This window comes from Cyprinodon tularosa, unplaced genomic scaffold, assembly GCF_016077235.1.
Source record: "Cyprinodon tularosa strain WSP-4 unplaced genomic scaffold, ASM1607723v1 ctg1096, whole genome shotgun sequence".
Classification (NCBI taxonomy): Eukaryota; Metazoa; Chordata; class Actinopteri; order Cyprinodontiformes; family Cyprinodontidae; genus Cyprinodon; species Cyprinodon tularosa.
The window spans coordinates 59,213-84,483 of record NW_024037889.1 but is presented as its reverse complement, the minus strand read 5'-3'; the positions used below and the strand labels follow the sequence as shown (position 1 = coordinate 84,483).

At 40.6% G+C, this 25,271-nt stretch overlaps 1 protein-coding gene across 1 annotated transcript in view; it reads right to left on the bottom strand.

The window, feature by feature from the left end:
• Positions 1-22,976, bottom strand: part of LOC119789309 (obscurin-like) — a 92,796-nt gene extending 69,820 nt beyond the window's left edge. Inside the window, exons 1-2 of the mRNA XM_038294145.1 lie at positions 22,929-22,976; positions 10,666-10,698 (exon numbers count right to left, since the gene is read on the bottom strand). Coding sequence (XP_038150073.1) covers positions 10,666-10,698; positions 22,929-22,965 — 70 coding nt within the window. The 5' untranslated portion in view covers positions 22,966-22,976. The remainder of the gene's footprint in view (positions 1-10,665; positions 10,699-22,928) is intronic.
• Positions 22,977-25,271: the final 2,295 nt, after the last annotated feature.

Genomic DNA, 25,271 nt, shown 5'->3' with positions numbered 1-25,271 from the left:
AGCAGTCTTCAGAACTCCTGGCTGACTCAGAATATTTCGTTTTATAAAAGAAAAAAAAAGGTTTTTGTATTTTAGTATACATGATATTCATTTTTTTTTATTGGGACTAGTTTTGTAGCCTAATATTAATTGTAGTAACCGCTGCATTCTAGTGTGAATAAATTTTCAATGTTGTGCTCCAAGCACACACGGACTAGAAAACAGCCAATCAGAGAGAGAGAAGGCGGAACTTAAGGCAGAACAACCAATGAGAGTTGAGTTAAACAGCGCAGCACAGTTCCATGCGCTGCTGCGTGAAAGGGACAGGAGAGACCAGCAGAGGAGCTGCGAGAGGAAAAGAAGCCACTGCTGCGATAACTACTGCTGTAAATTATTAACATGTTGCTCACATCCAATTATTGGTAGGGACAAATGGGTCGGTTCAAAATTTTGGTAGGGACATGTCCCTATGGTCCCTATGCAAACCTACGCCCATGGCCATATGCCATGATCATACTTTTTGGACAGTGAGAACCAGTGTCCATATTTCATCCTGATAGGATGACCAGAGAAGAAAACGCAGCTTTGGTGAATAACAGCTGGGGGACTTCAGCAGCCCCCCCTTTTTCAGCCAAAGCAGTCACAAACAGTCACATGGAAACCAGCAGAGGTGTGAAAACCACCCCTTCTGTAAGGACAGCGAAAACCAGAGAGCACACAGGATTCTGCCTCTTTTTCTCTTCTTTCTCCCTCTTCTGATCCAGCCTCCTTCTGCTCCTGCACTCAAAGCTGGGGCCCACTGTGGCCCACAGTGGAGATGTGGGCCCCAGGGGAACCACATCCCCAGAACCATCAGGGATAAGTCGAACCCTTCAGAACCTAACTGCTGCAAACAGAACTTTTGTAACACATTTCTCTTGAGTTTCAGAACTTACAGAGCCAAACTGGATGAGAACCATATCCTTGGGGGTGAGACTGAGACAAAAGAACCCCTGACTGCAGAGCTGCAAAACTGGATGAAACTCAAGCTTTCCAAACGGACATGGAAAAAGGTTTGCAGGTCTGGCATGATTAGAGACAGAACAAGCAATGTGTCTTTTGATGATGCTAATCATATCGTGTGTTTACTGCGGAGTAAAGACAACGCTAATTGATGCTAAGAAATGGACTGCATGCTACGCTATGCTACAGGAATATGTGTTGAGCTGTTGCTAAAGCTTAGACAAGCTTTATTCACTAAGGATTTAAACACTGATGTAACATTAGTGTTCATGTGTTCCTCAAATGCTCATTACATTTCCATCAGCAAGTATGACCAAGAGTCATTTAGTGGAATCCTCATGTCTATTCGCTGCTAGCTATTTCAAAGAGGGTAAAGAATCTTTTAACTAAAGGTTTTTGGTTCTTGATTAAGCAAATCATTCAATAAAACATTATTTGGCCAAATAATGTTTTATTTACCTCATGGATTTGCATTGTGAATTGGCCTGAAAACATTCCAATTTCTTTAAAATGAGTGAAAAGCTAATTTGATCATATCCCAAATTATTCCAGATAAACTTTGGTTTCAAACACAGAATCCATCTTAAACTGTAATACCGTATTTTCATGACTATAAGGCGCACTTAAACGTCTTTTTTTCCCCTCAAAATGTGCGGTGCGCCCTATGGTGCGGTGCGCCCTATGTGTGTTGTAACTGCGACTTTTGAGACCACCTCATTGAGGAGATGATGAAAGAGTGGCTGAATGTAAGGAGACCAGGTGTTTTTTTTCCACTCATCACCATTAATCTGTGACTCCATGCGTGCCCATCTCACAGCTGATGTGAAAAACATGGGGAAACAAATTAACGCTGTGCTCGCTGTTCAACCGCTCAACATCGGTGTGAACCGGACCCAGCAGGTGCAGCAGAAGCAGCGAGTTTACATGCAAAGTCAATGGTTGACGCGCGTATAGGTGCAGCAAAAGGTCCTGCAGCGCGTTTTGAGCCGCAGGTGCAGCACGTCGGGATCGTTTAAGCATCTGACGCACCGCCAACGCGCTGCTGCTGCTCGAGATGGAAAAATTTAAGTTTTGCTGCTGGACGCGCCGCATCAACCAATCAGAGAAGCTGATCTGGGAGCTGACAGCGAGACAGACACAGCGCTCTGATGACATATGATATTAAATGGAAAAGGCTGGATAGATGAGGAGATGATGAAAGCGTGGCTGAGGGAGGTGTAGCCTATGTGAGGAGACCAGGTGTTTTTTTCCACGCATCACCATCGCTGCGTGCCCATCTCACAGCCGATGTGAAAAAAAAGGTGAATCAATTAACGCTGTGCTCGCCGTTATCCCGGGGGGTCTGACAAAGGAACTTCAACCGCCCAACATCGGTGTGAAGCGCCCGTTCAAAGTAAGGCTGCGAGCGGCGTGGGAGCGATGGATGACAGACGGAGACCACAGTTTCAGGATAAGTGGAAGGCAGCGCCGGGCAAGTTACGCCACAGTTTGCGGATGGATTGTAGATGCTTGGACTAACGTGTCTGCTGGCTCTGTTGTTCAAGCTTTTGCAAAAGCCGGCATTATTTCTGAGGAGCCGCGCTGCACGGAAAGTTACTCTGACAGCGAAGAAGGGGAAACTGGCATGTCTGATTTAGTGCAGCTGTTTAATTCAGAAACAGAGGATGATGACTTTGATGGGTTTGATTAATACTTTGTAATAAATACATGAATAAAGCACAAACATACTCAGTTTTGCTCCCGCTCTATTTTTCTACCTGAAAACTTAATTCAACAGCAGCCTCTGGGCACGTCTCCTCCTCTTCACCGCGGTGGCTGGCAGGTGTTTTTTCATCTAAATAATCTTAATCTTGCAGCTATATTTGCTGTGATCAGTGGGAATTAAGTAGTTTTAATATGTTTTTAAGTGAGAAAGTCCACCTGAAAACTTCATAATTGCAGTCAGTTCATCCAGATTATCTATTTCTGTCGGAGGCGCTCAGACCCCCACATACCAGCGGTGCACCGACAGTAGAAATCCTTTCGTTCACCGCGGCTGCTGGCAGGTGTTTTTCATCTAAATAATTTAAACTGCAGGCACTAGGATACCGGTAATAAAAGCGAACATATTCCGTCGGCAGGTTTCAGGATTTTAAGTTAATTTAGGAGTGACCACAGCGCTGTGTCATCTGCGATGTGTCTGTCTCACGGCCAGCTCCCAGGTTTGATTAATACTTTGTAATAAATACATGAATAAAGCACAGTCATACTCAGTTTTGCCCCCGCTGTATTTTTAAATACGCAGTAGAGGTATTTAAAGGTAGTAGAGGACATGTACCTGTATATAAAAAAACGCGCCCTATAGTCCGGTGCGCCTTATGTGTGTGTTAAATACAGAAATGGGACACATAACTGAGAGTGCGCCTTTTAGTACGGTGCGCCTTATGGTCGTGAAAATACGGTATGTTTTTCAACCGTTTTCCTCTTCCTCTTTGTACATAGTAGTTAGTTTAGTTTAGTTGAGTTTAACTAGTCTTAGTTGAGAGTGTTAAACTGAAATACGTTTGACTTGGAGCTGAATGATTTTTGTTAATAAACTCTTATGTTTTGAACAGAAGTTGTGGTGAATTTATTCCATGTATGTGAAGAAATAACTGTTTGACCATGATTAGTGCTCGAATCACTCTTTCATCTATTGTTCTAACACACAGTTAGTAGGACTGTGTGTCATAAACAGTATATAACAGTTGAAATAATATGTGATTAAATAAGATATTTTACCACCCCTACAGGGGAGGGCAATAAACATCTTAAAGTATCAGAAACATAAATTCCCAGCGGGCTGGGAATAGAATTATCTATAGAATCACAACACTGGGATATCCAAGGATACATCGGACCCGTCCTCCAAATCGGGCAAAAAGAAGGCAGCATAACGAGGACTCTTGGAATCCGACCAAATCGGCCTTCGAATCTGGCCTTCTAAGGACGCTTCCTAGGTTTTCGAACAGAGCAAACATGTGTGTTTCGTCTTTCTCATGCCACAGGTCAGTATAAATATGGCTTTATGTACCAATATTAGTACTCTTGAAGAGTCGGAAAGGGTCTTAAATTAAATCTCAACTAATGAGTCATGTAGTTCATTTTGTGATGGTTTTTGTGTACAAAAACGGGACTAGTTCAGAATGCTAATTAGAGCCAATGTTAGCTAACTTCACGTATGCTAGAGCTAGCTGAAGGACTGGAGTTCATCTGAATCTGTGTTTTGCACTTTTTGAAGGAGTCCACACTCAAAAGAAATAATTTTGGTTTCTTGGTTTTATTTAATGCTTCTTAATGGGTTTGTTACAAAAACCAGATAAGCCATATATTTTGAACACGTGAAGCTGAAGGCCAAAGCACATTAAAGGAATATTGTGTCTTTTTCAGTTTTATATTGAGAGTGGAGGTTATGTGAGATGTAAAATATTATTGTTAAAAGCTAAGATGCTTAAATGTTAAAATACATTTTATTTATGCTGATTAGAAATGGTTAATAGCTATTAAAATAGTTAAAAACCATTTAATATACATTTCTACTTTGATAGTAAAATACAAAAGGGGACATTGGATTTAAAGCACTAACTACAAAGTTCATATGGTTTAGATAGAAAAGCCAGTTGTAAATTAATTTTGTCATTTGACATAGTTCATAATGCTAAATGGAGTATGTTAAAAGTTGTTTGTTTGATTTAAAGGTATATTACAGCCATTTCTTATGTAATGAAGCTAATGGTCTTCTACTGAAGTATGTTGTACATGAAGTGTTTGGAACACCCAAGAAGAATAAATCTTCCGGCTGAAGGTAAAGAAGCTCAACATGTGTGTTTCATCTTTCTCATGCCACACAGCACCACACGTTGAGGGAAGATCTTCGGACACGTTACCCTCAGCCATACGAGGTTGCAGGGCAACAGTCTCACTTTTATGATACAATTTCTCATAGGGGCATGTCTATCAACAATCTTTATAAACATTTCCATAAAGATATTTAAGGAGGCATCAGGCTCCTCATCAATATACTCATGAGTTCATTCAACATCACGGATATCAGCGAAAAACATTTTTAGGAATTGATTTCTTATAACTCCTTTTATGTATTATATTGATCTTACATTTAGGAATTTTATTTTCTCTGGTAATTGCTATGATATTGTGGTCACCCACAGAACCAGAAACTGGTTTAGTACAGCATTCAAGAATATTTGCGTAAATATGATCAATGCAAGTTGCAGAAGTATGGCCAGCACTGTTCATGAAAATTCTGGTGGGTTGAGAGATCATCTCAGACAGGTTACAAGCATTAATTAATGATACTCATGTGGGTGAGGGGCCAGCTTCATACTGCATCTGAAATGCACAGAGGTGAACTCCCCGCAGGGCTTTCCGAAATCACTATGAAATCGAAATTGGGTCTGATTGCACCCAAGTCACTATATGAGTGTACATCAGAGCATCCGGCTGTAGTGTAAAAACTTGCATCATAAGCTGTGATCTTTTCAACTCATTAATATCATTCAGTGTATGTCTGCCTTTATTAACTGTTTAACTTTTCCCTTTTTTACCTTTATAACATGACTTATCAACTTTTTTTTTAGCTCAATTTATTTAGGTAACATTTAAGCCAGTAGGTAACTTATAAGCCAAGGCTCATCTAATTGGTCAAAGACCAAAAGTACATGTACTGCCACACTGTAGTACTTTTGCTGAGTGGCTGGATATAAATCTTGTTCTTCTAGAACACACTGACAGATGGGTGGGGAGCCCCATATGCAACGGGCATTGGCAAGTAATAAAAAAAAATAATAATAATGGTAACTTGGCCTATAAAGGGTTAAAGCAATAATTGAAGACTCTCCTCTTGAATTATATAAAAAGGATTAAAGGTTTTAATATACTCGGAAATGTTTAGAGTTCTCTTCTTAAGCTGATGATTTATTAACTTTTCAGGCCTAGCAAACAAATCTATACCTAGATTAATGACAACGTTGGAAGAATTTGGTTTACTATATGTCTATAAATTAAATATAAAAAATAGATTTGATAAGGACTCCATGACATTTCTGGGTGTAGTAGTACGTAGAGGCATAGGAAAGCTTTTTGAAAATAATTTTGCTTTAGTTTATATAAAAGTGAAGTTGGATATATGGAGTACTACAACTCTGCTCAACTAAGACAGCTAATTTGTTTATGTGATTCCAATTTACAGAAGAAGAAACTATTCCATCCTGATCCATTCCATCCATCCAAGTCACGATAGGAGATAATAAATTAAGGATGCTTCTGATTGATCCTGATAACCCTTGGATAAAATTAACATTCAAGATTTTGAAAAAGCTGTTCAAGTTGAACAAGTTAAACATGACTAGAAAGGTGTTAAGATGGTGTGCTTTCAAAACAACAATTTGAACTAACTGTAATAATGCAGGATTTAAAGGATGAGCATCAACAGGACTTACCTGATTTGACCAGTGATGACTTGTTTTGCTGCATGTTGTCATTAGACTGCTGGTTGTCTAGTTGGTTTTCTGAAAACAACATGGGCTACATTAATAATTGGCAATACTTTTGGGGAAAACTGGCCTGATTCGGAGAGACGACATCCATCCCACGTTGGATGGTGCAGCTCTTCTTTGTAGGAATCTGGCCAAGTTTATTACTCCTCCAAAACCCTGACAACCCAGGGTGCAGACCAGGAAGCAGAGTCGTAGTTTAACACACGTTTCTGCAGCTTCTCTACTGTTACCCACTCATTACTCCATCCAGACAGTGTCTTGCCCACAACCAAAATCTGATCAATTAGAAAAGATTTCCAAAGGAATAAATCATGATAATTTAATTAAAATAAGTCCAATTGGGAAAAAAGTAAAAATTATTAAATGTGGTCTGTTTAACATAAGATCTATTTCTGTACTATTGTATCGTCCACCAGGTCCTTACTCTGAATTTTTAGATGAGTTTTCAGAGTTCCTTTCTAATTTGGTATTAAATACAGAAAGTGTCATTATAGTGGGAGATTTAACATCCATGCTGACATCAAAGGTGATATCTTAAGAGCATCTTTAATGCTATCTGAGACGCTATTGGCTTTGTTCAAAATTTGAATATTCCCACACATTCTAATTTTGATACTTTGGATCTTGTGCTGACATATGGCATAGAATGTGAAGAAATAACAGCATTTCCTCACAACCCTGTCCTCTCTGACCACTTTATAATAATCTTCAGGATTACTTTAACAGATTTCTCCTCCCCCAAAGGAAGGTTTCACTTTAGCATATGATAATCAGATAGCGCAGTTATAAATTTTAAAGAATTTCTTTCACTTTCTCTCTCCTCTATTTCGCTAAGCAGTGCTGAAGAGTGCAAAAGCTTAGTCTATTCCCCTTCACAGGTTGATCATTAGTTCTCTGCGTACTGCCTTAGACAACGCAGCCCCTTTGAAAAAGAAAAAAATTAGAAATAAAAGCATGGCTCCCTGGTTTAATACAGAGCTGCACACTCTGAAGCAAAATGCGAGGAAACCAGAGAGAAATTCGTGTTCCACAGGCCTACGGGAATTACCTAGTCTGAAAATTTGTTAACTATGGTATAAGGGGACCCTTTGCTCAAGAGCAGCTTATTTCTCCTTATTAATATTTTTAATACACATGCCAAACTCACCCTGAGCCATAGTTGTTGAACCATCCCTCCCACCTGCTCTAAGCAGTAATGATTTTATGGGATTATTTATTAATAAGATTGATCTAATCAAAACTAAGATCATTAGCACTCCTCTAACTACAATTGGTTTATCTCTGGAGGGTGGGGCAGCATCTGAGGTAGCCATAGAATCTGAACTGGGTTTACACTCTTTTGACTCAGTTGAGCTCTCAGAGTTAGCAAGGCTATTGTCTTAATCTACTGTAAGCCTTCAACTTGTATGAAAGCTCCAGTTCCTACCAGGTTATTGAAGGAAGTATTCCCTTTGATCTCATCCTACATCCCATTACAGGGATATATACCAAAGGCTTTTAAGGTAGCTGTGATTAAACCTTTGGGAAGTGGCGGCCTAGTGGTTAGGGCATAGGGCTTTGAATCCTGAGATTGGTAGTTTGATCCCCCACTCCCCCAGACTGCTACTCTGGCTCCCTGAGCAAGACTCTTAACCCCACACTGCGCCGCACAATGGCAGCCCACTGCTCCCCAAGGGGATGGGTTAAATGCAGAGATACATTTCTCCAATGTGAGATCAATAATGTTCAATTCTTTTACTTAAGAAACTTTCTCTACAACCAGATGACTTGGTCAATTATAGACCTATATCCAATCTTCCTTTCTTATCTAAAATTCTTGAGAAAGTAGTTGCCAAACAAGTTTGCATTCACTTACACCATAATTAACTTTTTGAAGAGTTTCAGTCTGGCTTTAGAGCTCATTATAGCACTGAAAAAGCTCTGTTAAAAGTCATTAATGATGTTCTCATGGCCTCAGATAATGGACTTGTATCTGTTCTTGTCCTGTTAGATCTCTGTACTGCATTTGATATCGTTGATCATAATATTCTTTTAGAAAGACTTGAATATTTTGTAGGAATTAAAGGAATAGCACTAGACATCAAATCTATCTGATCGATTTAGGTTTGTTCACGTTAATGAAAAATCTTCCTCATGTTCAAGGATTACCTGTGGATTACCACAGGGATCAGTCCTAGGACCAATTCTCTTTACTATATATATATGCTCCAAATCAGTAGAATTATTAGACAGCATGGGGTTAATTTCCACTGTTATGCTGATGATACGCAGCTATATCTGTTTATAAATCCAGATGAAGCTAACCCATAACATAAATTACAGGCATGTCTTGCAGACATAAAAACTTGGATGACTTAACTTTCTGCTCCTGAATGCAGACAAAACAGAAGTTATAGTCTTTGGATCAGAGTCTTTGAAAAAAAGCTGATTTGTCCCACTTCATTTGGATGGGATTAAACTGATTTCAGATAATAAAGTAAAAAATCTTGGTGTTACTTTTGATCAGGACCTGTCATTCAAATTCCATATCACAGAGGTTTCTAGAATTTCCTATTTTCTTATGAGGAATATTGCAAAAATTAGACATATCCTCCCCAGGGGTGATGCTGCAGAACTAGTTCATGCGTTTGTTACTTGAAGACTGGACTTTTTCAATCTTTACCATCAAGAAGTCTACAAACTGTACTTAAGAGCCTTCAGCTGATTCTAAATGCTGCAGCCAGAGTTCTGAAGAAAATTATAAGAGAGATCATATCTCTCCTATCCTGGCGTCTCTTCACTGGCTTCCTGTTAAATATAGAATAGGATTCAAAATTGTCCTTCTCACATATAAAGCCTTAAATGGCCAAGCTCCATCTTATATCAGAGACAGTATTGTTCCTTATGTTCCTAACAGAGCACTTCGCTCTTAATCTGCAGGTTTGCTAGTGGCTCCTAGAATTTCTAAAAGTAGAATGGGAGGCAGATCTTTTAGTTATCAGGCTCGTCTCCTGCAGAACCAATTACCAGTTTTTGTCCATGAGGCAGATAACCCATCTACTTTAAAGGGTAGGCTTAACACTTTCCTTTTTTGGTAAAGCTTATAGTTAAAGTGGCTCAGGTCATCCTGAGCTATCTCTATAGTTATGCTGCTATAGGCTTAGACTTCTGGAGGACATAGGGACCCCTATTTCATCATTCTGCTTCATTCTATCTCTATTCTTCAGAATCTGTTATTTCAATCTCTAACGTTCTGCTCTCTCTGCTTTTTCTCATAGTAGCTTTGCCTCGTCTGTTCCTGTTTGGCTGTGACGCCATCCTGGAGAGAAATATCAGCTGTGTTCCTGCCATCAACACCTTTGTTTATAGATGTTTGATATCGGCCTGTTTTTCAGTGTATTCCTGTTTCTCTGACTGTGACTGGCTGAATGTGCTCTGACATGGGAGCTGGCTCTGAAATTGTCTGCCTGGCTGTGTGTTTCCTGGATGGGGCCGCTTTTTACAGTTGTCTTTTATATCTCTGCTTCTTTCTTCTTGACCCCCGAGATGGCCGTTCAAACTGAGCATGGTTCTACTAGAGGTTTCTTCCTCTTAAAAGGGAGGTTTTTCTCTCCACTGTCGCTACAAGTCAACATCTAGTGCAACCAAGACTTGGATAAGTCAATCATTGATCTGAATCATCCAATCAGAGCCAACACAGCCTGTTGACAATAAAGTCTGTCTAAGTCTGAAATCCAGTCTGTTAGCTTCTGAGGAGGTTGGTGACTTTCATTCAGTACACCTTTATTATCACTGAATCAGACAATGATTTCCATTCCTGCAACACCAATGTACGTTAAAATAAATTGAAAGTCTTCAAGATTCTATTCGGGCATTATAGTCACTCTGTTGCTATCTTGCAGGTCCCTCTTGGAGCAGAGCTGTTTAATCACAGTTAGGCTTTACCTGGTTACTAAAAGCCATTAATGCCTAAATATGTTAGCTATTTTTTAGTTTTAATAGGTGATCTTCATGGACAAAGGTAAAGGAATTTTCATCCACTGTGACCCAAACTAGTGTGACCTTGCACAGAACTAAGCAGAATTATTTTTTCTGACTAGATTATGAATTCAAGTATGATCTGCTGAGAAGGAAAACAGAGAAAAATAGATGAATGAAACCTCTCTCTTACCTTCAGCATGTCCAATCCAGAGTGTCCAAATCACTGCAATAAATAACAGAAAATCGATTATTAGAACAAACTGATGTTTTGTGAAATAGTGAAATGACTTTCAAAAACAAGAAGGTACAGAAGGGGCTTAAAGAAACAAGAAGGTACATACAATCAGATTCTGGGCAGAATATTTGCCAGAATCTCAAGCAGATTTAACAGTTCAGTGTTTTGAGTTGAGGTAAAAATCAGTAAGCAAGGAGATATTTAATTGAATCTAACTTGTGGGAAACTGGAACACAGAACACACTACCATACAAATTGGTATTAAATACTTTAAAGCTAGACTTTAAAGTTAAACTTTAGAGACAGACCAACAGACATATTTTGTTTTTACTCCATTATACTGCTGAAATATAAGTAAGGGGAAACATTAAAATCTTTAGTTTCTGTAATAATGGCCCTAATAAGGAATAAAGCAGCCTGGATGCTGCAACACCAAACTAGGCAAGGCAAGGCAAGGCAAATTTATTTATATAGCACAATTCAGTACAAAGACAATGCAAAGTGCTTTACATGATTAAAATATAGGAAAATAAAACAGAATCAAAGCAAGTAGGAAAAACAAAAAAGAAACATTAAAAACAGTTGGACTAAAGAAAATAAAAAAGTTGAACTAATGATGTTTCAGTTGAACTGTTTAAATAGAACAGTCCAAAACAAATGTGTTTTTAGTCTTGATTTAAAGGAACTCAGGCTTTCCACACACCACAAGTTTTCTGCAATTTGTTTCAGATACGTGGAGCATAGGAACTAAATGCTGCTTCTCCATGTTGAGTTCTGGTTCTAGGTATGCAGAGCAGGCTGGAGCCAGAAGACCTGAGTGGTCTGGAGGGTTGATAAACTGATAGCAAGTCTGTGATGTATTTAGGTGCTAAGCCATTCAGATATTTATAGACTAACAGAAGTATTTTAAAGTCTATTCTCTGAGATACAGGGATCCAGTGTAAGGACTTTAGAACTGGGGTGATGTGCTCCACTTTCTTAGTCTTAGTGAGGACACGGGCAGCAGCGTTCTGGATCAGCTGCAGCTGTCTAATCCACTTTTTAGGCAGACCTGTGAAAACACAGTTGCAGTAATCAATTCGACTAAAAATAAGCTCATGGATCAGTTTTTCCAGATCATGCTGAGACATTAGTCCTTTAATCCTGGAAATGTTCTTGAGGTGATAGAAAACCGACCTTGTAATTGTCTTTAAATGCTTTTGGAGGTTCAAGTCTGAATCCAGTACTACACCTAGATTTTGGGCCTGATCAGTGGTTACTAGCTGAAGCGACTGAAGCTGTGAGCTAACTTTAGATCTCTCCTCTATTGGTCCAAAGATTATTACTTCAGTTTTGTTTTTATTCAGTTGAAGAAAATTATGGCACATCCAGGCATTGATTTCTTCTAAGCATTTCCTCAGTGTTTGAACTGGTTCATAATTACCTGATCGACAGTATTGAATGCTGCACTGAGGTCCAATAGTACCAGCACCGTGGTTCTTCCACACTCTGTATTTATAAGGATGTCATTAAACAACTTGACAATGGCGGTCTTTGTACTGTGGTGAGCACTGAAACCTGACTGGAAAACGTCAAAGCGGCCGGTCATATCTAAGAAAGTGTTTCATTGTTGAAACACAGCTTTTTCAATAATCTTACTGATAAAGGGGAGGTTTGAGATGGGCCTGTCGTTCTGGAGTAGCAGTTTGTCTAAATTTTTCTTTTTCAGCAGTGGTTTGATATTTGCTGTTTTTAGGGACTGCGGGAAAACACCTGACAGAAGGGACGTGTTTATTATCTGAGTCAAATCAGACGCTATGACAGGCAAAACTTTCTTAAAGAAAGCTGTGGGTAGAACATCAAGGCAGCAGGAGGAGGAACTTAGCTGCTGAATGATCAACATATTCTCATTATCATTTCGTATGAAATCGTACGAAAGGTTATGCACACTATTTCTTTCTTTTTATTTTTTTAACAGTGTCCTGTCTGGCATTGTGGCAATAAGAATAATTGTCTTGATGCCAAAAAGAGCCCAACAGATTTTACTTTCACAAGTGTAGCAGTATGGCAATTGCCATATTGGTCCACTTGTTTTATGCATATAAATTGCTTTATTATAACTATGCAGGGAGTTTTACAGTTTATATGGATGGGGGAAAAAAAGAGAAAAGATGAAAGAAAGAAGAGATATGTTGGGAGCTGGAGTAGTACCACCTTCCTCCAGCAGAGTCCGCCGTGGATCCTCCCCAGCCTAGCCTCCTGCACAGCTGAGACTCATTCCTTCATCAGAGGGTCCACACTATATAAGCTGTCTTCAGACCTTGCCTCAATGTCGCAGTGTTGAATTCAGTTGGTTAGCACTTAAGCCAAGACCCTTCTGAGCACTTTGTTGACTTTGAATCCAGACTGGATTCTAACCCTTTGTCTCTACTTTCAGGAAACCTGTTTTTCTCCTGTGAAGCTCTGGAAGAGCTTAACCTGCCGAGTCTGCCCTCTGAGCCAAACCAGAAGACTCCTCTCTGGATTTCCATGCAGCTCTGGACCAAGAGCTGGAAACTCAAAACCAAGGTCTGCCCTCTCTCTTGAAGTAAGACGCTGAAGCAGCAAACGGACTCTGCTGAACAAACATTCTCTGGACCCAACAGTTCTCCTCCCAAAGCTTTAACCAAGAACCCTCAAGGTACAAACCTGAAACACTCAAAGTCAAACTCTTCTGATGCAACGCTAACTGAACTGTCTCCCACGCAGACTCCAGTGAACCTGCCCCCCAGGCCTGAACCAGTACCAGTGTAATTTCCATGTTCTTGTGAAACGATAAACATTGTTTAACCTTTTACTTCAGTTTCCGTTTCGTGGGTTCTGCATACTTGGGTCCCTCTTGTGAACCCATCATGACAGAACACTGCGACCAACCGACTAACCCAGCGGAACCACTCTGGAGGATTCTGAATGATCAACGGGCCCAGATTCAGAGCCTTGGAACCTCCCTCCGTGAGAGCCACGAAGAACTGGCTAGGAGATTTGAGAGCGCCATTCGTGATGTTCACGACCGGCTTGTGGACAAATTCGTTCATGAGCTTAACACTCGGTTTGATGTGTTTTTGCAGGAGTTTTCCAGACAAACAACTCTTAGAGCGGAGCCCGTTCAACTTCCGTTTTCGGAACCAGAGCCTATCACGTCACTTCCGGAATTCCGTCCGTCTCTCCCAGAGAAATTTTCAGGTATCCCTAGCAAATGTAAGGGATTTTTGTTTCAATGCCGACTTATTTTTCAGAACTCTCCTGGCAGTTTCCCAACTGAACAAAAGAAAATAACGTTTATTCTGTCCCAACTAACTGGACGTGCCCTAGAGTGGGCGGAGGCAAGGTTTGCCTCTGAAGACAGCCTCAGATGTGATTTTTCCGATTTTGTTTCCGAGTTTTCCCAAGTGTTTAACCATGATTCTGACCAAACAATTGACTCTCGTGCTCTGTTGAATCTTAGACAGGGAAATTCCTCTGTAGCAGATTTTTCCATTGACTTCCGGGTTAAAGCTGCAGCCTCAGGCTGGAATGAGTGTGCACTCAAGAGTGCTTTTTTCAAGGCTTTAAACGAAAACATTAAAGATGAACTCGCCACACTCGAGGTACCTGAGACTCTGGAAGAACTCATCAGGTTGACAATTAGTTTGGACAACCGTCTTCGAACCAGATCCAAGTCAAAGATTAAGAGTCATGTTTTTCCAGTTTCTGTTTCTACGGCTAAGAGAAGGGACACCTCTTCCTTTGTTTGTCCCGAAGAGGAGTTCAGAACTGAGAGCCGTGCCTAGTCTGAATCTGATCCCGTGTCCAAAACTCATTTTGTTCCACCAGCTTTTGAATCAACTGAGGGGGAGCCAATGCAGATTGGTCACACTAGGCTCACACCCGATGAGAGGAAGAGAAGGTTTAAGGAGAAACTTTGCTTTTATTGTGGAATACCTGGGCACTTTGTTTCATCCTGTCCAGCAAAGAATAGGATTTGGAGCTCGTCTGCGGTTATGGGGAGTCTGGTGAAGCATCAACTAAATAGAAAGTCATCTCGTCTACTTTTACCTGCTACTCTGTTCTGTTCTGATCAGACTCTCACTCTGTCAGCCTTCATAGACTCTGGTTGTGAGAGAAACCTTATTGACTCAAATCTAGTTCAACAGCTAAACATTGAGACCACCCCTCTGAGGAAGCCACTTAAAGTCTCAGCCATTGATGGAAGGAGTCTACACCAAGTTACCCACGAGACTCAGCCTCTTCAGCTTCAAGTTTCAGGTAGTCATCGAGAGACCTTAACCTTTCTTGTTTTCCCATCAGCCTGTTCTCCCTTGGTTCTGGGATATGAGTGGTTGGAGCGACACAACCCTCATATTAATTGGACTCATAGACACGTTGAATCGTGGTCTCCCTCCTGCCATGCCTCCAGTCAGTCAACCAGTCCCCGCTCCGTCGAACCTACTGGAGTCCCTCTACGGCCGATCCGAGCATCCAGGGACCCACGGTGGGCGCCCCAGGACACCTCGGAGGCTGCACCGGAGTCGTCGTGGGCGGCTCTCTCCATGCTGCGGCCAGAGCTGCAGTCGGCGGTCCTCTCTGAATCAGCTCCGGTGCCGCAGTGGGCGGTCCCGCCCTGCACCTATTTCTGAGCTGCTACCGGTGGTCTCCCGGTAAAATATCAGAGACTTTCTTTGTTGACGTCCACCTTTAGTGGATTGTTTTTTGTTCTGGGACTCTGCTTCTTGCCTACCTAGTATGGTGCCCCCTGCGCCCACCCTTGGTGGGTTGTTTTTTGTTCCCTTGTTTCCCTAGGTCTTATCTGAAGCGTCTGGTATCCGCCCTTGAGGGGGGGGTACTGTTGGGAGCTGGAGTAGTACCACCTTCCTCTAGCAGAGTCTGCCGTGGATCCTCCTCAGCCTAGCCTCCTGCACAGCTGAGACTCATTCCTTCATCAGAGGGTCCACACTATATAAGCTGTCTTCAGACCTTGCCTCAATGTCGCAGTGTTGAATTCAGTTGGTTAGCACTTAAGCCAAGACCCTTCTGAGCACTTTGTTGACTTTGAATCCAGACTGGATTCTAACCCTTTGTCTCTACTTTCAGGAAACCTGTTTTTCTCCTGTGAAGCTCTGGAAGAGCTTAACCTGCCGAGTCTGCCCTCTGAGCCAAACCAGAAGACTCCTCTCTGGATTTCCATGCAGCTCTGGACCAAGAGCTGGAAACTCAAAACCAAGGTCTGCCCTCTCTCTTGAAGTAAGACGCTGAAGCAGCAAACGGACTCTGCTGAACAAACATTCTCTGGACCCAACAGTTCTCCTCCCAAAGCTTTAACCAAGAACCCTCAAGGTACAAACCTGAAACACTCAAAGTCAAACTCTTCTGATGCAATGCTAACTGAACTGTCTCCCACGCAGACTCCAGTGAACCTGCCCCCCAGGCCTGAACCAGTACCAGTGTAATTTCCATGTTCTTGTGAAACGATAAACATTGTTTAACCTTTTACTTCAGTTTCCGTTTCGTGGGTTCTGCATACTTGGGTCCCTCTTGTGAACCCATCATGACAAGATAGAGAGGAGACAATGACAAAGCATTTTCAGTCTGCTTCGTCACCTCTAACGAGATGAAAAAAGAACAGCACAACCAAAAGACATGGTACGAGACATACAGTAAATCAACACCTTGAAACTATCGCTAAAGTAGTATTATTAAGTCTGACATGTACTCTGTGTTACCTGAAGAAATGAATGTGGGGTTTCTGTTTGGAAGTGAATCTCTGAGTACCTACAGCCAAGCACCTGTAGTTGTTTGTGAGGGTGAACTTGTGCATGTAAAGTTTATCCATAGAAAAAATGCTCAATAGTGGTTGTGGAGAGCTGAAGAGGCACACCCCCCAGAGCACTGAGTCCAGCGCCGGGAGACCCAAAACCCCAGGCGCCCAAAGGGACTCCAAGAGCGAAGGCACCAAGGAGGGGCTCGCCCCGGAAATCAGACCCCGACCAAGGGAGGAGGAGAGACAGCCCCGAAGTAGCCCCCCAGCCACCGCCATGCCGGCCCCCCGGGGAGCTGCGTCGACGAGTCCGCGGGCTCTGCCGGCAGTCGGCCAGTCGGGCACCGAGCACCAGCCCCCCCACGGCACTGACCGAAACACCCCGGCCCCACAGAGCACCGAAACACGCCACGCCCCCCGGCACTAAGCCCCGGCAACCGGCCGCAACACCCAAAGCGACCGCACCACCCAGGAAAAACACACAGGCGGACCCGCCCCCAGCCGGGGCCAACGCGCATCTGCCGCGAACCGGGATTTTACCCCGAAAACCCACATACTCCGTCAGCGCTCCGATCCGCTCTGCTGCGCTGCGCTCCAGACCGACTGCGCACAGCAATGCCTACCGCCTGCGCTGTGGCTCCCGTCCGCTCTGAGTTCCTTGGAGATCGTAGAGGGCATGCGCGAGATGAACCAGGGTTTCCGCGGATCAATAAAACATAATTACAATTCACTAATTTTTTTTTAAATCAAGGCCTTAATTGGCGCTAAAATTTATTAAATATGTCCATCGTGGCATTCATAATTCTTTTATAAAAAATGTTTATAAAAACAATTTCGTCAGATATATTATATCGCTATTAATTTGCGTGGAACTGATCATAAAGCCGTATGTTCCGAAAGGAAGCTCGAGGTGGAGAAAAAGCTAGAGAATATATATATAGCCTACGTATATATATGTGTGTGTGTGTTTACATACATACCAGAGTCATGGAACTGTGCTTACAGCTCCTTCATATTTCATGTACACTAATAACTTGTGTACATGGTTCTTGTTGATGGCATTAAAATAATTTCTAATAGCATTAAAATAGAATTCCTCATTCCTGTATGAACCCAGTGAATGCTTAATTTAATATGGCATATTAAAAAAATCCCACCATTATCTAGCAGATGTTTAGTTTCTGCCCAAACATTTATTTATTTTGTAGATTTTTGTAAAAGGGATAACTATGATCATTCTAAACTGTTTTTTTTTTTTTTATGAACTTTGTTCTCTACTCCCAAACTCAGCATCTCTTCATCCATTCCTGCAATAAGAAGTTTCTTTTGAATTGATTAAACTTTAAGTCCCTCGGTATAAAATAAATATTTTGATAGAGAAGAGAAATCTGCTTCCTGGTTGGTTAATGGGCTAACCAATAGTTTGCATCCAATCATTTAAATAAACGGTGTTAGTTTTTTTTGGAATATATAAAATTGTACTATAATTTCTAGTTACCGATCTGTTGCTACTATATTTAAATTTGACGAACCAGAATTTCTCAATGTTCTTTTCCTGTTTGGTGCGATTGCAATTGCGGATCTTGACCTGGCCGGACCGGAGCGTAGCAAAAATAGCTCAGCTCTGTATTTTGTCGGTGAAGGACGGAGAAGACGTACGACGGAGACGTGCGGAGGAGTAGCGGTGGATGTGGAACAGCTCTCATTGATTTCCATGAAAGACAAGCGCTCCGCAAGACATACGTCAGCGGAGCGGAGTGGAGTGCTGATAGACCCTGACCCCGAAATCCCACATACTCCGTCAGCGCTCCACTCTGGTCTGCCCCGCTGCGCTCCAGACCGCCTGCGCACAGCAATGCCTACTGCCTGCGCTGTGGCTCCCGTCCGCTCCGCTCTGAGTTCCTTGGAGATCGTAGAAGGCATGCGCGAGATGATTAAATTCAAAGCAGCAATATATGCGGAAATGAACCAGGGTTTCCGTGGATCATTAAAAAGAATTACAATTCATTTTTTTTTTTTTATTAAGGCCTTAATTGGTACTAAAATTAATTAAATATGGTTATCGTGGCATTTATAATTCTTTAATAAAAATGTTTATAAAAACAATTTCGTCAGATATATCGCGATTAATTTGCATGGAACTGATCATAAACCCGTATGTTTGGGAAGGAAGCTCGAGGCGGAGAAAAAGCTAGAAAAAAAAAAAAATATATATATATATATATATGTGTGTGTGTGTGTATGTGTGTGTGTGTGTACATAAATACAAGAGTCATGGAACTGTGCTTAGAGCTCCTTCTTATTTCATGTACACTGATAAGTTGTGTAAATGGTACTTGTTGATGGCATTAAAATTATTTCTAATAGCATTAAAGTTGCATTAAAGAGTCACTCATTCTTTTATGAACCCTGTGAACGCTTAATTTAATATGACATATTAAAAAAATCCCACCATCATCCAGCATATGTTCAGTTTCTGCCCAAATATATATATTTATTTTTGTAGATTTTTGTAACGGGGATAAGGATAATTCAAAACTGCTTTTTTTTCATGAACTTGTTCTCTACTCCCAAACTCAGCATCTCTTTTCATTCCTGTAATAAGAAGTTTCTTTTGAATGGATCTGATTAAACTTTTAGTCCCTCAGTATAAAATAAATATTTTGATGGAGATGAGAAATCTGCTTCCTCGTTGGTGAATAACCAATAGTTTGGATCCAATCATTTAAATAAATGGTGTTAGTTTTTATATATATATATATATATTATTGCTGTCAAAATTATCGCGTTATTAACGCGTTAACGCGATGCCATTTTAACGGCGATAATTTTTTTAACGTGAGATTAACGCTATGTGGTTTTATGGTACAATTTTCCAAGTACATCCCGCTGCAGCCTGCGAGAAGGCGGGGCTATTTTCCCCCAGTGTATGCATTTCTCATAGGCTTCGAGAGCGGACCTCCTCAAGGGAAAAAGACGCTCATACACTGGGTGGCGCTAGTGCCTTTTCTTTAAGCCCCACCACCAACAAACAAGTTGGGTGTCTGGTAACTAGTAGCAACCTGAAATACGCTGAGAAAACAGATTACTGAGGTGAAATGGAATCTGCTACGGCACTCTTGCTGTCTGTGTACGCCACAGGTCGGTATCGTGTGTGTGTGTGTGTGTGTGTGTGTGTGTGTGTGTGTGTGTGTGTGTGTGTGTGTGTGTGTGTGTGTGGGTGGGTGGGTGCTTGTGTGTGTGTTCTCATTTTTGTTAAGAGGCTGAAAAGTAACTTTCTAGAGCATAGACTACCTCCATCTAGTGATGTCGGTCTATTGATTTTGATGTATTGATTGAAAATTGTTCATTATTACCTTGGTTAATTAACATCTAATGTTAACTCTACTAAATTTTATAGCAGTAGGGTAAAATGCTTGTCTTTGTTCAAAAGACTGTATTAACTGTAAAGACTGTCTTTTACATCAGCCTGTTTTCAGGGCCTTTTTTTTGGCTACATATTTGTTATTTTTGGCATAAATCAGTATCTGTGACCTGTTTTCATTTTAAAAAAAGAACATTGGCACAAACCTGGCCTGTATGTATTTTTTTGTATGTCATCGAGAGTATTTAAATGATTTTCAATCAGGAAAAAAATGCGCGATTAAAATGCGATTAATCGCGAGTTAACTCAGGCATTGATGCGATTAATCGCGATTAAAAAAATTTAATCGATTGACAGCACTAATATATATATATATATATATATATATATATATATATATATATAAGAATTGTGCTATAATTTCTAGTCACCGATCTGTTGCTACTGTATTTTAATTTGAATTTGTCGATGTTCTTTTTCCTGTTTGGTCCGATTACAATTGCGGATCTTGACCTGGCCGGACCGGAGCGGAGCGGAGCAAAAAATAGCTCGGCTCCGTAATTTGTCGGTGACGGACGGAGAAGACGTACGTTGACGGAGACGTGCGGAGGGGTAGCGGTGGATGTGGAACAGCTCTCATTGATTTACATGAAAGACTAGCGCTCCGCACGACGTACGTCAGTGGGGCGGAGCGGAGCGGCGCGCTGACGGAGTATGTGGAATCTGGGGGGGAGTATGTGGAATCTGGGGGTCAGGGTAATAATAGTTGTTTTCATTAAGTGTCAGAGGAGTACTTGTGGAGAATATGATAATAATATTAAAAATAATAATAATAGTTAAAAATTAAAACAAACCCCACATTTTTAGAATAAAAACACTAGAAAAACAGTAAAAAAACAAAAAAACTAAACAAAACCAGAGCAACCAGTTCATTCTATCAATTATCAGATGGACAAGGCAACACTATTCATCCTGAACGAATGAACTGAGAATCTGATTGTGAGCTTATATCAATCCGCCAGACTCACTAGAAACAACTCTGATTTCCCACATCTAAAGAAAAATATTCAGTGATATCAGAGATTTGAAGAGATGCTGCTGTGACCGATTTCTCAATCATAAAGCCTTCCTCAGCTTTCTCAGCCTCCTCCATCTTGTAAAATCTGGTGAATCTTTCTGAAGTGATTCTGTTGCTACAACAAATCATACTGGCTTCCATCTGTTATAGGACACAAGCAGTGGAGGTTAGTGCATCTGGTACCTAGGCCTTCAGTGGGGCCCCCTCTACTTCTACTTCTTAACCCCTTGACGTCTGAATATAAATATAAAGTGTGTATATATTTCATAAACTACTGTTAGGGACCAGTTGTAACAGAAACAAGAGCTTTCCAAAGGTTCCTGTTCACTAACTGGCACTGAGGGAATGCACATGCTATCTTGGTAATACAAAGGGTCTGTTGTATATTTGCAATGATGGGTGTCAAGGGGTTAATATCACCATTTTCAAATTTTAATTAAATAAACCCCCAATAATACTCATATATAATATGAGTACTATAATATGAAATGTAACTAGCGCAGGTATAACCGGAAGTTTAGTATGAGAGTGAATACAGAGAACAATTAAGCACGAAGCCCAGCTAAGACAATGGTAAACCTCTACTCTATAACTGCAGCTCGGCCATATTTACATCATCAGGAGCCGTTCAGATTAAATATGCATCAAACTACCAGATAGAATACACAATCCATCCTTCTGTCTTTGTGCAGGAAATCTTAGTATGTCCATTTATAACAAGCCATTAAGGCCAGAAAAACATTAAACGAAAACAGATATAAAATGCTGATTCTTGCTACCTTAAAAGGATAGTTCGGTATTTTTGACATGAATCTGTATGGCATCCCCATCACCAGCGGCATGCAATCACACTGACTTACCCCTGGCAGCGTCCTGTGAGCAGAGTTATCGTCCAGTTTTGGTCAAGCCAAAAGTAGTCCGGCAGGTTTTTAGGAACAGCGAAATAAAACTTTTCTCTTCCCAAAACATTATGTGAAATATAACAACTCCTTTGAAGGTGAAACAGAGGAGTTTTTTGTCAGGATTCAGGAAATCTAACCCTCATTTGTGTGGCATTTACGGTTTTCCGACAGTTTGGCCCAGACCACGAAGAAGTCCACACTTCCCCAATAGAAAGCCAATGAGAGCTCTCTGAAAATCCGAACTGAAAATTTAAACTTATTAGCTTATTAAACTTATTAAACATATTAGCCATGTCTACCTCCGCGGCGGAGGTAGACATGGCTGTTGTTGGGCTCGCTGTCTGAATGACGGCGCGCACTGATACGAACAGAGAGAAAATAGGACCAATTGATAACGACGCGTGACTTTTTCCACTACAACGTTTTTGGGATGCAAAAATATCACTCTTTTGAACACATAATGTTTTGGGAAGAGAAACGTTTTATTTCGCTGGGTCTAGCAAACCTGCCGGACTACCTTTGGCTTGACCAAAACTGGACGAGAACTCTGCTCACAGGACGCTGCCAGGGGTAAGTCAGTGTGATTGCATGCCGCTGGTGATGGGGATGCCATACAGATTCATGTCAAAAATACCGAACTATCCCTTTAAGTTAACATCAGCCAGCACTGCTGACCCTGAAGGCTCTGGGCAGATTTGACTGACATAGCAACACACAGAGGCTGAAATTTGATTGGACAAAAAATATAGCAACCACATAAATGCAATGGAATCATCGCAGCCAAGAGAAATGCTACAAATTTAAATTAACAGATTGTTTGGAATAAAATCAATGGTTTAAGTTATGAATGTAGGTTAGTGTTTCTGAGCTATTTTAGGCCAGCAGAAAAGGCTTTGAAGGCTCTGACTGCCCACCACTGGACACAAGTAACAAGGTTTGATCACATCTGGCTGCCACAGAGTAACATGTTCAAATCCCATATCATTTTTAAGTTTCATATTTAAAAAAAAAGTAATATGATACTTTAATTTTTCAGGAAAGACAGTTTAAACTTACAACATACTATAGATTGCACCATGTAAATTCTCCAATAGATGGAAAGAAAGTAGGTAATTTACTTACAGAAGAAGCCCAGCCTGCAGAGCAAAGTGTGCCCCATCCTTACTTCCAGACCTGCAGCACAGAATCAGAAAACTTTGCTCAAAGTACAGCACAGAAAAGGAGAAGTTACATTAAATGCATATAAAAACTAATGTTCTCATACCTCTTCTTCAGACCATAAAAGTCCTGCTCTGTCTGTTTCCTTCCCTTTTTTTTCAAAGTTCATAAAGTAAGTAGCTACGTCTTTCACCACAATGATGTGTTAGAAACAGATTTCCTGTCTCTGCAGGAACTTCATCTCAGTTTATGGGAAAATATATCTGTCAGGTTTCAAACATTGTTTAAATGCTAATACACTACTCATTTTTAAAAGACTTGGGGTTCCTAAACACATAAGGGAGGTTTGTTCTAAACAAAAAGACTTGTTAAATGATGAGCTTTACAACTGTTTCTGCTCTACGTGCATTGTGTTAAAATTATCAATTAAATACAGTTCATCTCTTTTTTTCTCTATCATCTACAATCTATTTATGCAGCCATTTTCTTGCTGCAAGTATCTGTCTGTGGACTTAAAACAATCCACAGTTGTCTGTTATCCTAACAATTTATCTTAAATCTTCCATAACACTTCTTTATTTTATTTTCTGCTGTTGCATGAAGACGCACAGAGTTTAGACCCACCCCATATCTGCAAGAGACTGACCTCTGAGGCTGAGCCAGGCCATCTGACAGAGGACCAATTTCAGTATTTAATATCATCCTATAAAATATATCTTTAAAAAACAAGAAACAAATGTAAGCAAAGTAGATCATTTAATAAAAAACAAAACAAAACATGAAAAACTAATATAGGATATAGCATCAATATATGGTATGGGGCTACCATGTGGTCAGTCTCTTCTGCTTTCTGTGTGCTGCAGTGACTTCCTACTCTACCATATAAAGAAAATCATTGCCCATGTGGTAAACGTTCTTGCATTTGGCTGCAAAAATGGAATTATCTTATTCATTCATGTCAAGTTCAAAGACCAATGGTAGTTTATGAATAAAGATATAATGTTATAGGCATCACAAACACTTTTGTGAATCTTGCTTTGTGAATATGTAATTTTTATATGCTTGTTTGAATCAGCATGTTAATGTGTGGATCTTATGTGTACCTGTCTAGGCATCAGAGTGAGGACCATTTTTTTCAATTTTACCATCAGACTGAGGACCAGTTGTTGCAAAGTGAGGACATTTTACTGGTCCTCACAGGCTATTTTGCTAACGGTTAGGTTTAGGGCTAAGGTGTCAATTTGGGTTAGGGTGAGGTATGCATTGGTAATGGTTAGGTTTAGGATTAGTGCATAGAAAGGGTTGAAAATGACCGAAAATCAATGGAAGTCAATGGGAGTCGACACATGGTCCTCACTACATATGGTAGAACAAAATGTGTGTGTGTGTATCTTGTGCTGTGCATGTGTGAATCACATATATGACTTTGTGAAAACTGAGACTTTTCTAGCTCCGTAAAAACTAACACCATCACCACATTTAGATAGCAGCTACACTGTTAGGAAGTAGGTAAGAAATATCAAACATTGTGAAAGATGCTCAGTTTAGACTTAAACAGATTTATTTGTCATTTTGTTTACATAAGTGTAAAAGAAAAAAAAGAAATTCTGTTTAGATCAGCTCTCTGGACAATTAAATTTTTTCTAAGTGCAGCCTTGAGGCATCTTTGAAAAATATTTAAAGGAAATTGGATGATTTTTTCAAGGGAACATTTTATATATTTAATTACCATTCTTGCCATTTTACTTTTAGTAAAATATGTTTCTGGAGAAGTGACATACATTTAGCTTTAAGTGCTCTACTTCCTCATTTTAAAACTGAAAAAAAGCAGCAAAGCGATGAGGGGGATAAAAAGCCGCTATGAGATAATTAATTGTGGTGAAGGGACATTTATTTTGAAACCTGCTGTGGATTTAGAAGAACTATGTCACCAACTTAGCCTTTAAAGTTTGTCTATTCCTGCCTTTATTGTTGGAACCTGATCAAGAAAGCCTGCATCAAGCTAATGACGGCTAAAAATAGAAACCAGGCCTGCTACAACCTTGAAGGATAAGAAAGTATACTGGATGGATGGATGGACGGACGGACGGACAGACGGACGGACGGATGTGTTATACTGTAGAGCAATACCGACTGACGGGTTTGTTTTGATGCAGCCTGTCCCTCTGACATCACATCCTGAATCATGTGTCACCTTTACATTCACTAAGGAAAATCTTTTTCTCTCTTTCTTTGAACCTTGGTCTGGATGCAACAGACAGACCTGAAATTCTGGCTGGATATCACGTTACATGTGGTGCAATCTCA